This window comes from Poecilia reticulata, chromosome 15 (genome assembly GCF_904066995.2).
Source record: "Poecilia reticulata chromosome 15, P_reticulata-male-v2, whole genome shotgun sequence".
Lineage (NCBI taxonomy): Eukaryota > Metazoa > Chordata > Actinopteri > Cyprinodontiformes > Poeciliidae > Poecilia > Poecilia reticulata.
Window position 1 is genome coordinate 17,165,022 of NC_088844.1, and position 13,683 is coordinate 17,178,704.

A 13,683-nucleotide genomic window follows, 5' to 3' on the forward strand; every position below is an offset into this window, starting at 1 on the left:
CCGAACATTTCACTGACTCTGAAGTATTTGTCCTTAGCACAAACAAACCTGCATCACAGAGTTCCCCCGTGTAGCCGCTTTCGCAGTGACAGTACGCGTCTCCGCTGTCGGAGATCTGGCAGCGGCCATGTTTGCAGGTGAGGCGGCGGCAGGGATTGAACAGCTCTCCTTGCTGGTTGCATAACGCGCCTCGGTAGCCCTCTTCACACTCGCAGCGATATGACTGCAGGTCCAGAGGAATGCACTTTCCATGGACGCACCTGAGAGGAGATAACTTGGTTTAAGTACGTCCTACCAAGAACTGATGTTGTTTCGTAAGCAGAAAACAAGAGTCGTCAACTGTAATCAATAATGAGGAAAAAGGTAACAGTGCTCTATCTAATGGTTTGCAAAAGTATTCAGACACTTATTATGATGTTACAGCCATAAACTTTAATGTCTTGTTTTGGAGTTGACGTGGTTTAAACCAGCTTGGGTGTAACTTGTGTAACGTCCAAACTTCTGAACAAACAGCATTGTGAAGGCCAACGAACACATCAGACTGGTCAGAGATGAAGTTGTGGATAGTTCTGAAGCAGCATTATAAAACAATATCTCAAGATGTAAAGAAGCTCAATCCAGCGTGCAAATTCTGGAAGCAGCAGGGAAAAATCCACAGCTCAGGTGGCAGAATATGTTCACAGGACTAGATGTCCGCTCGACCAATCTGGGCTTTATGGAGGAGTGACAAGAATTTAGTAGTTGCGGAAAAAAAGTCATAAACGATCTCTTTGCAGTTTTGAAGATCCTCCTCTGATCAGACAAACTAAAATCAAACTTCAGAACGACCCAATCTAAGTCTAGATCTATATCCAATTGAGAATAAGCTCCAGTCTGACTGAACTTAAGCTGTTTTGTTAAGGAAAATCGGCAAATATTTCAGTCCCCAGATGTGTTAAGCTTGTAAAGACATAGCTTAAACACCTTCAAGGTGCAGCTGAGCCAAAAAGTGACTATAAAGTTATGACTCAGTGCTGAATAAAAATGCAAGGCTGCACATATCCTTTTCCTCCCACTTTACATTTACTGCCACTTTGTGTCGCTCTGTCACATAAACTCCCAATAAAACACATTAAAGTTTGTGGTTGTAATACGCATGGCGAAACAATTCCAGGGATCGTATGTTCAGCACGTGAAACTTGACCCAGCTTCCCTGTTTGCTAACGTACTTGCTGCCCTGGCAAGGGTTGAGAGCTGGCTGATCACAATGCGCGCCACTCCAACCTGGCTGGCAGTGACACACGGGCCCCTGCAACCCGTCGGGCTGGCAGATGCCGTGGACACAGTAGAGCTTCTTGCAGGGCTCACAGCCCGGCACCACGCCGGGCTTCATTTGAGTCTTGGTGAAGTCCTGGAGCTCGTTGTTGATGTACAGGTTCTGGATGCAGCCGTGGAAGCTGGAACCGTTCTGGATCTGCCAGAGACGGAAAGTTCCAGAGTGGACATCCACAGGCATGCCTGGAGGAGAAGATGGATAAATCAAAGTTTATATGCGGGAAGAGGAGTCTTCTGACTCACAGACAAACAGCAAACACAGGGCTGATATGAGTGGAATGAACAGAGGCATTTTCAAACATGTGTGTCCCAGTGGTTAAAAATATTAATTTCTAGGTTTGTATTTGCATCACAGAACACAACATCTTTGAAACATAGAACAGAAGCAAGAAGAAATGGGAAAAAGACTGTATGAGTGACAGACAATGCAGAAAATCAAGAAGAGATGCAACCTAACATTTTTAGCCACTCCTGAACAAACTTTCACAAACTCAGGAGGATAAAATTAAACAAAAACAAGTTTCAGATACATTTGGAGATCTGAGTCTCAGAATGTCAAGAGTGGCTCCATATTAAACATAAAATAAATACAGTTAAACAAACGGAAAGTCAAACTCCATTCAGATATGAAGGACTGTGTCTGCTAGTTTACAATGCACCTGCAGTGATATTGTGTGAGGTTCATTTTCAATGCATTGCCTTGCAAAAGTATTCATATCACTTGACCTTGTTCATATGTTTTCTCATTGCAAAGATCGCAAAGTTCAGATTACATCACTGGATTTTTATGTGATTGACCAAGATATATGTTTTTGTACTTCTCCACTAAAGTTATCTTCAGCTCAGTCTAAGACGGTGGAGTGTCTGGAAATGGAATTTTTTTTTGGTATTGCCATTCATTCTCATTTGGACTTAAAACTAGACTTTGACTAGACCTGTCAAACACATTTTATCTAAACCATTTTACTGTATCTCTGACTGTATGCTTTGCATAGCCACCCTATGGAAGGTGAATATTCACCTTTCCAATCCATCTTCCCATTGAGGATTTTGGTTGTTATGTCACGAGGCACTATAAAGACTTGAACGCGTTCCCTAGCAGACACAGTCAAGACGGACATGATGACATGTGGGATGGTGAGGATGGAGGACAAGGTCTGGGTGGGTTGCAGAGGGACTGGTTGAGGTGGCGACAAAGCGAAGGGGGAAGGGAGGTGACTGAACAGTAGTGTAGTAGTTAAGAGTGCCTGCAGAGGAGGGAGGTGTGTTCTGGAGAGGGCCCCTACCCCCCACGTATAGTGGTGCCTCTCCGTTGAGGGGCCGCACTGCCCCAAAGCTGTCCATTGTGGTAGGGAGACCCCCATCAATGGACAGGTTCACCATCTGGTCGAAGGTCACCAGCTCCACTGTGTGGAACTGACCATCATTGATGGTCTCGGTACTGACAGAGAGGAAAACACAGAATTTAGTCTCTTAAGATGAGAGGAAAATGAATACAGAGCCACGTTGAATGTGGCACCGTACCTGTATATGGCGTGTCCTGGCTGGCTGCCGGGATCATAGCTCACTTTTACGTGGCCTTGGAAGAGCTCCACTGCAATATGATCATTGTCACCATTGTACAGCAGGATACCGTTGTCCTCGGCCGTAGAAACCTGTACGCAGAGCGGTTTTGGATTGGAGGATTGACGTCTCTGTGTGTCAGAAAAGCTGAGCTGAACTGATTGTGATTACCTGTAGGGTGATGTTAGCTTGTGGCCAATTCTTCAGGTCAGAGAGTAGTAAATAAGAATCTCTGTCAACAAAGTTGACGCTGACCAGTTTTTCACAGCGTGGACCCCCAAACTCTGGAGGACACTGGCAGAGAGCGCGGCCACCTCGCTCCACACAGGGGGCGTTGTTCTGGCAGTCTGCCAGCTCACACAAAGACAGAGGAGATGGGGGAACTTCACACAACTGACCGCTAGGAAGTCAAAGAAAGGGAGAGTTCTTATTACAATTATGTAAATGACAAGGTAGAAAAAACCACAAGTAACCCGAAGTACTTCTGACCTATATCCGTTCGGGCAGATGCACGAATATCCATTCAACTCATCCACACACTGAGCTCCGTTCTGACAGCGATGCTCCCTGCAGTCATCGTAGTTTACGCTGCAGTCATCGCCAACATAACCAGGAGAACACACACACCTGAAAAAGACAGAAATAAATCAGTGTGAAAATGGAGCCCCTCACTTACAGGTTTACCATCAACAGATTTGAGTGAAGCACTCACTTGGGCCCAGAGGTGCTGATGAGGCAGGTAGACTGATGTTGACAGGGGCTTCGTCCTGGAGCACACACATCTTCCATTTCTTCACACATCTCCCCTGCACAGGTACAAGTTTCTTTTTTAAGTGAAAGTCTTCTAGTCAGACAATGACTATCACTACGTGAGAAATAGCTTCACTTAGAATACAGGATGAATACTTGCTGGAAAAGATATTTGCACCCTTACATATTTTCTCAGTTTTTGTCTAAGTTGATCTATGTAACACTCAATGTGCCACCATCCAATTAGCTTTGAATCGTTCCTACTTTTACCAATGGTGCTAGTTGTAAAAATTATGGATATACTTATGTCAAGTCTAAAGAATGATAATTTAGGTCCAAAGTTGTCTTCCCAAATCAAAAGCATTGCAGATTTTGCCGGTCAGGCCACAATTCCTGGCAGAATGTTTTTGATGACCAGAGTCCAGCTGCATTAATGTCAACCTTTCAGTAAAGCCTGAAGGTGGCAGCATCAAACTGTGAAGGTGTGTTGCTTTCAGAAGAAAGACTTGTCAGCAATAAAATAACTTGAAATTAACTTATTTGTTATTTATTTACTGTTTTGGTCAGTTGACAAATATGTTTTGTTATGAAAGAAGGTCTGATTGTTGTCTAAATGGTTGATCCAGTATTTTCTTTTTTGTAGAACGCTGCTGCTTAAAATAAAATGCAGATGCACTCACCCGTGTAGTAGGGGGGACAAAAACAAGTGTAGTTGTTGATTCCGTCAATGCATGTTGCTCCGTTCTCACAGTCGTTGTCTTCACAGTCGTCAACATTGATTTGGCAAGTCGGGCCCTCAAAGCCCGGCAGACAGGAGCAGCTGTGAATACAGTAAGCATGCATCATGCAAAGCTTTGTATGAGACCCTTTTTTGTTGTTGTTGTTGTTGTTGTGATTGCAGTTCTGGATTTAAAGCTCGCCCTCCTCACCGGTACTCTCCCTCATCCTCGTCAGTCACTTGGCAGGTTCCTCCGTTGGCACATGGGCTACTCACACAGCCGTTCAGAGCTGTTTCACAGTTCCTGCCCTATAGCAGAGAATTCATATTAACACAGATCTCCTGCAGTAAATTCAGTTTGATGAAATAGATATCTATTAGTGTGCAGGCACATAATGCTGCTCGTACCTTGAATCCAGGAGGACAGTTGCACCTGTATATCTCCGTTGGGTCATTGTGACAGATGCCGTGATTCAGGCAGGGATTGGACAGGCATGGATTACACTTGGCCAGCACAGAGTTGTCTACATCACCTGCAGAAACCCAAAGATGTTGGAACATTTAATTTACATTTTAGGGGGTGCTTAATGTAATATTATTGTTTAGAACAAAAAACTCACCTGTGCATTCAAATTTCTTAGCCGGCGTGGTGAGGAGCAGTTTACTCTCCATCCCCTGTGGGCCGGCACACCGAGCGATCCCGGGTTCTTTGTATCCGGTCTTCACCCAGTCAGAGAGCCAGCGCAGGTGGCAGTCACAGTGCAGAGGGTTGGCGCCAATTGCCCTGACGTTCCAGAAAACCACAGTTCAAGTCCGGTTGTGTTGCTGTAGTACGTTATATCACCAGCAGGTGTCTCTATATCTCCACGAAAAACAAGGTGCTAAACTACACAAAAAAATCTTCTATCTTCTCGGAGGATAAAATATCTTAATGCCACATTGTGTAATGCATCATCTTCAGCAGGAGTGCTCTATTATAAACAAAGGTGTGAGCAGAAAGGCCTTATAACCACCTCCGTCCCGGTGGTTGTGAATCAATGGCGCTTTGCCCTCCTGCTGGAAGCACAAACACTCCTAAATCGATGCCGTTCCATTACTGAGGAACACGGGCTCATCTTTCAGGCTGGGCCAATAGCTGACACCTGACATCTGCTAACATGAAAGCCACTTGACTGTGACTGCAGATCAATGGCTTCCTCTCTATCCACTCCTCTGTCCAAATTTCACGCAGCCTCGATTTGTGTACTACTTCCCACAAAATGTCTTTGTTTGGCTGCCTCTGTTCTGCCTTTTCTCTCCAGCTCTGGTCTTGATTGTTTTATTGATCCCTAACAATCAAGGGAAGATGAGGATATTTAGAGAAGATGTCAAAGGTCGAAGATGTTCTTTTTTTTTGAAGACATTCTAACACAGCTACACTGTGAACAGAAAGAGCCAGATAGACACGAACAGGCACTTAAACGACACAGACTGAATGCTTTAAAGATGTCGGAGAGAGAAGCGACATTTTCTCTGGCTTGTGTTGCTTTGGCCACACAAATGATTACAGACTGATTGGCTTGCACACAGAAAGCCAAACTTTAAGCCAAAGTATGAAGCTATGTGATAGCATTTTATACGATTAACAAACTCAGATTTACAGTGTCTTGCAAAATCAGTGATACCCTTAAAACCTTTTCACATTTTGGCCCTTTACATCCAAAAATAGAGAGCTTGGCATAACTGGGAACAAACCAAGGCTATCCAACTAACCTAACAAGATGGCCAAGGACAGTGTTAATCAGATAAGAAGCCAAGAGGCCAATGGTAATTCTGGAGCAGCTGCAGAAATCCAAGTGAATGTAGTAAAAGGTGGTTCTACAAATTACTGACTAACAGGGAGGGGGATGCCGGTGAATGATTGCATAACTTTTCAGATTTCAAATGTGAAAAAGAAAAGATTTACATACGGTCTACTGTGTTTTTGCTCATCACATTTATATGGTACCTTGTGCTGATCTAGTTGAAAATATCCCATCAAAATTCATTCAATTTTGTTGATGTAATACGACACATTGTATGGTAGGTAATGTAAGGTGCTGAGGAGCAAGAAAATGACTGTCAATACTTACAAATGGGAGAGGGAGGTCACATCGTTGAATATGCCATCTGGAAGCTCTGAGATTTCATTTCCATGAAGAGACCTGAAAAAAAAAGACAGCTGTCAAAGAACATCAAGGAACAAAATGCATTTCTGAAATGAAAACATACATTTTCCCATATTTTAAAAAAACACAAATCCCCTTTTTAAGACAATTTATTCTTTTACAATTAGCTACTTGTAAAATGCTGCTTGAAAACTGTGAAAAGCACACAAATAGGAAAAAAACAAATAACCTGGAAAACTATTGTCTGGCCCACTGCTATGCTTTTCCTTTTTCTTCTTTGTTTTTGGACAAATCAAACTGAAAAATATCAGGAAAAACTTTCGGGGAGATTCCACTGTTGTGTGCTGGTGGTTCTTATTTCTGGCAAAGCTTTGTGCAGCTGGCAAAAATATGAGGCTCTGAGAGTCTGGACCAGCCTAGTGTCAAGTTTCTTTGTGTGTTTGGTTGGCAGGGCACATGCGGAGAGAGGGGTGAGGGTGGGGTGGGGGGATGTAACCATTCCAACACATGAAGCAAAGTTAAAACAGTCAAGCTAATCATATTCATCCTGTCAATGGGGATTTTGTACTAATGTGCAAATACATCTGCATTTGTTTTTGTTCGTTCAGACTATTTTGCATTTAGTCTGATTTTTTTGTCATTTCAGGAGCACCACTGCGGGCGTCAAGCCTCCAGGGCTTAATGGTCTGCTGATTGATGACAGCCATAATCTAACAGGTCATTACCACCTCAAATCCTCAGATGACCACAAGCTTATGTTACCACCAATCAGCCCGCACTAACAATACATGACACATCTGGGATGAAGAGATTTGTTGTGTGAACGGTTTCCGAATTTCAACTTCCTGCATTGTTTGATGTCTCAAGTAGAGCTGAGCTGTGGAAGAGCTGGAGGAAAGTTTGCCAGTGTAAATATACAGGGTGCTAGAGGGAAAATATACAGTGTAACATGTAGGAGTCAACATGTTTATTAGCCTGCGTGCCGTAGAGAATGCTTATTAGTGCAAAGCGAGTGGGTGGTTTGTTGTAGTCAGAGGATACCGAGGCCATGAGGCGAGCAGTATGGCAACCATGAGAAACCTGGAGGGAAAAAAGGAGTCAGGGAAGTTCCAGGAAGCAGCCTAAGCTGCTGCAAAATTCCTTTTTTGCTTCTCTGTTTCAAATCACAATGTTAGTCCGTACCCCGTATTACATATGGTTCTAATACCAATACAAGGATTTCAAAAATATATACTTTCAAAAATTACCTATGTAATTCCTAAGGTTTAAAATCCTTTTCTAGCGGTGCCAGAGATGATACCATTGGTGCACACTGAAGGTCAGTTGTCCCAGTTGACCATTTACAGGTGTGTGCAAGTTTAGAAAATCAATCATAAAGCATCAAATCAATGCAATTTAAGCATCAGAATGGAGAAGGATGTGTATTCACCCAGATGGGGCTGCCAGATATTTTCAGGACAGAAAACTGGGGCTGCAGTTAAATTAGACTTCAGCTGTGAAATTTAGATTCTATGGTAAGAACTTAGTGTGAACAACATAAAAGCATGGATCTTGCTGCCTTGTGATGGTGGCAAAGGGGGCCCCTTGTTACCATGTGACCATAGTTTAAGCACAGGCTGTCTGAAGTGCTGCAGCTGACTTTGTTGAATCTTTGCCACAATAAATTAAGGCACTTCTGAAGGCAAACAGCGGGCAGACCTGGTATTAGAAAAGTGTATCTACCAAAGGACCGGGATTACTACACCTCTACTAATATTATATTGTTCTAAATCACTGCAAATATTGTTCAGTTTACTGTTTTAAATAAAAGCAATAGAACATGTTATTCATTTTGGTTTTAGACATTATGAAAGTCAGAGATTCTGTCTAAAGTTGTCATCCAGCCTGATGCTTAAACTCAACTTTGTCTACTTTGCTGGGACCACTTTCAGAACAACAAAACAGATTTCAATGATTTAAAAATGTTCCTCTATTCTTGTTCACCTGCTGCCACTTACTGCCGTGTTACAATGTGTATTCCCTGAGCTTTATGGTCTTTACCTTCCCCGGGCCAATTCATGCCAGACTTCACTTTCTACTCTGCTATTTCTCTTATCGTACTCTTTCATATCACTGTGCCACTCAAGCCGTTAATGGCCACGCCCTGGCGCTGTTTCATCTCACACACCTCACACCTAATACCCAGCAGGCCAATTAGCAGCTTATTAATCTGTAGCTCAAACCGCAACCGACACACACACACACATACATGCTTTTAATCAGTCCAACCCCAATCACGCCACATGTATGCCAGGCTCCGACCACGGCTCTGTTTGAAGAACAGAGCCGTTAATGATTCTTCTCCTTTTTACTGCTGTGTAAAGTCAAAGGTGCAGCTTTATTAAGGCTTTGGCACCTCGGCATGTGTGAGAACATGCGAGTGTGTCCTGCTCGTAGTTGAAGTCGGCGTCTCCCTACGGTTTCGAAGAAGCTTCCAATGTTGAACTTTGAACCCTTTGTGGGGTCTTAAAATTGAAACTATTAAGCAGACCTCATTGTGGTTTTACATTAGCTGCACCGCAAAGCCTTTGCTTTGTGAAAACATGAGCACCGACTGACATTTAATAGGAGACCCGTGATTGAAACATCAAAGTTTTCTGCTTCAGTTGGACAACTGTCTGACTGATTGAGACACCGAGGTAGACTAGACGGAGTGTGTGAACACGTCTGACCGTGTGTGTACTCCTGAGCCTGCGTGGTGTGCGCGGGTGGGAGGGCCTCACATGGCGTCTAGCGCGCTCGCTCCGGGACCATTTCAGAGGCGAAGGTGGCGTGAGTGAGTCAGTGCAGAAATAACGGACGCAGCTTCATTAGAGATCAAAAGGAGCATGCTCGGGGTAGTGAGGCGGCATCGGCTAATAATGGTCGAGCTTCACTCTCATTCGTTCAGCAAAAGGGCTTTATGCTTTGTGTCTCATTATGATACAGAGCTTTATTCGAATCCGTAAAAAGGAGGCTTTGTTGAAGCTTTGTTGTCAGTAATAAAAAAGTGTGCCTGCTATGAGCACACATGGAAGGCTAAGAAGTCAACTCCCACACACACACACACACTAACAGGCTCGCCATCTACAGATTACAAGCATGAGGACTATTTAAGCAGACATAAACATATACACACAAAACCATACACGATTTCATAAAGAAGGCTGCAGGACCTGGTCTCAATTTCTCCTCAAAGAAATGAACAGCAGATTGGAGTCAGAAGGTTGCTGCTTTATGCAGCTGCTGTATCTTTAGATGCACTTCCAAACACTGGTTTAATTTCGTCATTGTTCTGTCCAACTCATTTACTTTCTGCTCTGCAGTTATTTAGCAGCCCATGGTCACTGGGAGTGCACAAAGACCTTGTGACTTCATAAAAGTCCTCAGACAGAGTTGGATGCATTACAGTTATCAGGCCAAACAAATTCTCTTGTAATCAGTGTCAGGGTGATTTTGCACAGTGGCGGCCCATGCTCCGCCCTTATTGTGAGGTATTGATGAGCTTGGGCTGCTAAGATGCAAATAAGAAGACTGGGAAACATGGCTGAGACGGAGGCATGACTGGGAGTAGAAATCAGAACAAGATCCTGGCTGCTACCCCCATCGCTGCCATTTAGACAGAGAAAATAGGTCGGAGTGTGTGAGAGTGTGTGTGGGTATGAGTGAATTCAAAAGCTGTCAGAACTGTTTAGACAGATTCAGTCCTCGGGAGTCAATCAAAGATTCTCTGCATCTGCACAACTATTGCTGAAGTCAGCAGGCGCTTCAGAAATGTCCTCCTTAATGACTTGTTTGACCTAAAAGTGTTTACAGTCTGGTTTAAGAGTCTGCTATCTTTTCTACAAACTCAGTTGGTAACGATGATGCTTTTGATTGGAACTAAGTACTGAAAACATGTAAGAAAGATTACAGTTTTTTGTATTCAATAAAGAAATAGAAAGGCAATTAAAATTATATTGTAAAAAAAGTAAAACTAAATGCAGCACAAGCTGACCTTTTACATATTTTGTCTCTTTGTAACCATGAATTTCAATATATTTTATTAGAATTTTTCCAAGTAAAATGATTAATTAATTAATTAATTTTCTGATCTACCTAAATGAAAGCCTGTGCAAAATTAACTCCACAAAACCATGAACATACTGTCCCCATCCTAAAACATGGCGTTGGCAGCATCATGCTTTGGGGATACTGTTCTTCAGCGCAATCAGAGAAGTTGGTGAGAGTTAATGTTAAAATGGATGGAGGTAAACACAGCACACAGTTTTAGAAGAAAACATGTCACAGGCTGGAAAATCAACCACTGTCACATAAAATCCCACGAGGTTTCGGGATAAAGCTTGGAGTTCTAAAGTAACAAATTGTGAAAAACTTCCAAGTGATCAGACTATTTTTGCAAGGCAGTGTACAGACAGATTGGTAGGTAATATATTAAAAGAATATAGACAACATAAAGTATTTAACCTCATCTATAAATAAACTCACAGCAGTCGCAGTGAGTGCAGTCCACTGAAAGCCATTTTGGGTATACAGCGCAGAGAGTTGTAGCTCAGGATTCTGCAGATGAAAAACAAAAATCACACATGTAAGAATAACTGTTTTTTCCTCTTTTTAACTTTTATATCCAAAATTTAACAACAGCTCTTTCTTCTGGGAACTAAGGCTGATCAGGACTTACAGAGTGGTCAGTTGACTCATGTTAGCAAAGGATGTGTTGCTCAGAGAGTAGATTATGTTGTTGCTCAGGTCACTTAAAGGAAAATTCAGAAAAAAAAACAACATATTTACTATGATGGGGCATGCAGCTTTTATAGCATAGGCATGAAGAGTAAAGCTTACACCAGCTGTAGGTATTTGAAGGAAGACAGCTCCTTAGGAACAACACTGAACTGGTTGCCATCAAGGTACCTAAACAAGGAGACACAAGAGTTTTCAGTTCAGTGGAATCCAAAATAGTTTATTTACGAGTACAGTCTAGATTCGCAAAAATGTTCTAAAGTCACTTTACACAACAAACAGATCTAATTTATATTCAATACATTATGCCATTTGGTTAAAAAAAAAAAAAAAAAAAGCCATTTGAGTAAATGTAGCGGATTGCATTGAGTCCAGCAATCCCTGACCCAGAACAAGAATGTAGCATTAGTGAACAGTTGCAAATGGTCATATTTCCTGTAAAAAGCCACCAGGCTTTTCATGCAGGACAATGTTTTATTTTAGAATATTCATACCCGCTAAAATCAAAGTGTATTTCTTTAAATATGAACTGGGGATAATGAGGTAATGGTGAAACAGTCACTGATCCCATCACTTCTACTTGTGACTGTGATACAAAGACTGGTGCATGTGATAACAGTTGAGGCCACCAAAGTCAACATTATGCCTGCAGGAAGGCAATCAGCCCTCTGACTGCTAACACAAAGTCCTACATCCAGACTGTCATGTTGATAAATGGCTCATTTGAGGGCAGCCCCCACTGAGCAGAACTCCAGGCTCCTGCTATTGTTGTTGAATGCACAGAAGGTGGGAAGGGCAGCGGCTGGAGTAGAGGGGGGGAGGTTAGTTAGCAGGCCTTTAGGTTCAGAGGTAATGATGGGTAATGATGGTGCTGAGGACACTTGGGATAATGATGGAGTAGCAAACTCTCCAGATGACAAGATGAAAGCCCCGAACAGAGGGGTACACCTGGTCACACCTGCTGGGACAATGACAGGCCTTAAGGCTTGCTCAGCGTGTGTGTGCATCACAAGAACCAAATGAGGCAGTATTGGAAAGTTCCAGACTCGTTCCATTCCCTCCCCTTTCCATTGAAAACTGCTCATTAAAATGTCCTGTTGCTCCCCTTTGCACCCGTAGACAGGCTTCTGGCCCTATCACAAATATGCGCACACACACACACGCACGCGCGCGCACACGCACACACACTCTATCTCTCTCTCTCAGACATCCTTAGCTCTGAGTGTGAGAGTGACATCAGTGCCCAGAGGGCAACAAGGAACACAGACGAAGAAGAAGAATGTCTGGTAGAATAACTGCAGGGTTTATTGACTATTTTCCTCTCCTCCAAGTGATGAGATGTTTTGTTACCTTTCACTTGTTCTTCAAGTGTGAAAACGTCCCTGTTACTGTTTTTTCACATGATCTCTCCCTGGTTTAGATGAAAACAATGGAAGCAGGAGACCTGGCGTCAAAGTAAATCAATGCAGAGACACTTACAGTTCAGTCACATTCCTGGGGATGCCTTTGGGTAGTGTGCGGAGATGTTTGTTGCTGCAGCGCACCACAGTCTCTAGACAAGCACACTCGCTGGGACACTGGGGTCGAGGAACACAGCTCGACTCCTCTTGGCCTGTTAAAAATATAAAATCAGTATTCAGGAGGGAAGTCATGCTAAAAAATGTGCAACAGCACTTTAATTAAAGAGAAAATATCAATCATAATTAAGATGTAGATGTAGATTGTGTGTGCCCACTCAACTATTTTTCTGCTGGACTAATATTTGCAAACATACGCGATCGCATTTCATATCTTTGTGAAAGATGTGTAAAAAACTTTGACACATTGTGAGTACATTTATTTAGTGGGGACAAGTAATACAATTTTAGAAGTAGGTGTTTTTGAATAAAATAATTGGCTTCACAATTAATAATGAATTTACTAAATCGCTTAAGATAAATGTCACCAAAGCTCTTAAACTAAAACATAGTGCGATTGAATTTCAACAAATTTCCTTTTATAAGTTTACAATTTTCTGTATCCCTGACAGCGAGGCCTGTATCTTCTACTAAGCTGGAAAGGACCAACATTTGTCTTTCCTCCATTCATGGTAGGAAGGATAATATGGCAGGCAAAAAAAAAAAATAAAAAAATTATCTGAAGTCCTCTATTATGGAAATGGACCAAAGAAGGGGGTCATGGGGTCATCGGGTTTCTATTACACACCAGCCAGTTGATTGGGAAAGAAGCCAGATTATTCTTTATTACCAATAAACACACCATGGATATAAAACACAGGATGAAAATGATGAAAAAGTGGAAAAGCACTTCAAGGCTGTGGTTAAGTATGGTGGATTATCTACCGTGCTGTGGGTCTGTTTCACTTCCCAAAGCCCCGGATATTATTGTGTTTACGTGCGTAACAACACTAATACCAGCTCTGCCAGAAACCTA

The 13,683-nt window shown here is 42.5% G+C and overlaps 1 protein-coding gene across 4 annotated transcripts in view; it reads right to left on the minus strand.

The window, feature by feature from the left end:
• slit1a (slit homolog 1a (Drosophila)) overlaps positions 1-13,683 on the minus strand; it is a 96,867-nt gene that overhangs the window by 3,206 nt on the left and 79,978 nt on the right. For 2 of the 4 annotated variants that reach the window (XM_008429661.3, XM_008429660.3), the window contains 16 exons: positions 12,730-12,862; positions 11,353-11,421; positions 11,192-11,263; positions 10,999-11,070; positions 6,457-6,528; positions 4,966-5,129; positions 4,754-4,878; positions 4,557-4,654; positions 4,308-4,447; positions 3,590-3,683; positions 3,367-3,504; positions 3,049-3,277; positions 2,839-2,969; positions 2,601-2,755; positions 1,209-1,497; positions 49-260 (listed from right to left, as the gene is read on the minus strand). In XM_008429661.3, coding sequence (XP_008427883.1) covers positions 49-260; positions 1,209-1,497; positions 2,601-2,755; positions 2,839-2,969; positions 3,049-3,277; positions 3,367-3,504; positions 3,590-3,683; positions 4,308-4,447; positions 4,557-4,654; positions 4,754-4,878; positions 4,966-5,129; positions 6,457-6,528; positions 10,999-11,070; positions 11,192-11,263; positions 11,353-11,421; positions 12,730-12,862 — 2,193 coding nt within the window. Of the gene's footprint in view, positions 1-48; positions 261-1,208; positions 1,498-2,561; positions 2,756-2,838; positions 2,970-3,048; positions 3,278-3,366; positions 3,505-3,589; positions 3,684-4,307; positions 4,448-4,556; positions 4,655-4,753; positions 4,879-4,965; positions 5,130-6,456; positions 6,529-10,998; positions 11,071-11,191; positions 11,264-11,352; positions 11,422-12,729; positions 12,863-13,683 lie in introns of all 4 variants that reach the window. The other 2 variants (XM_008429659.3, XM_008429658.3) reach the window with 1 other exon arrangement.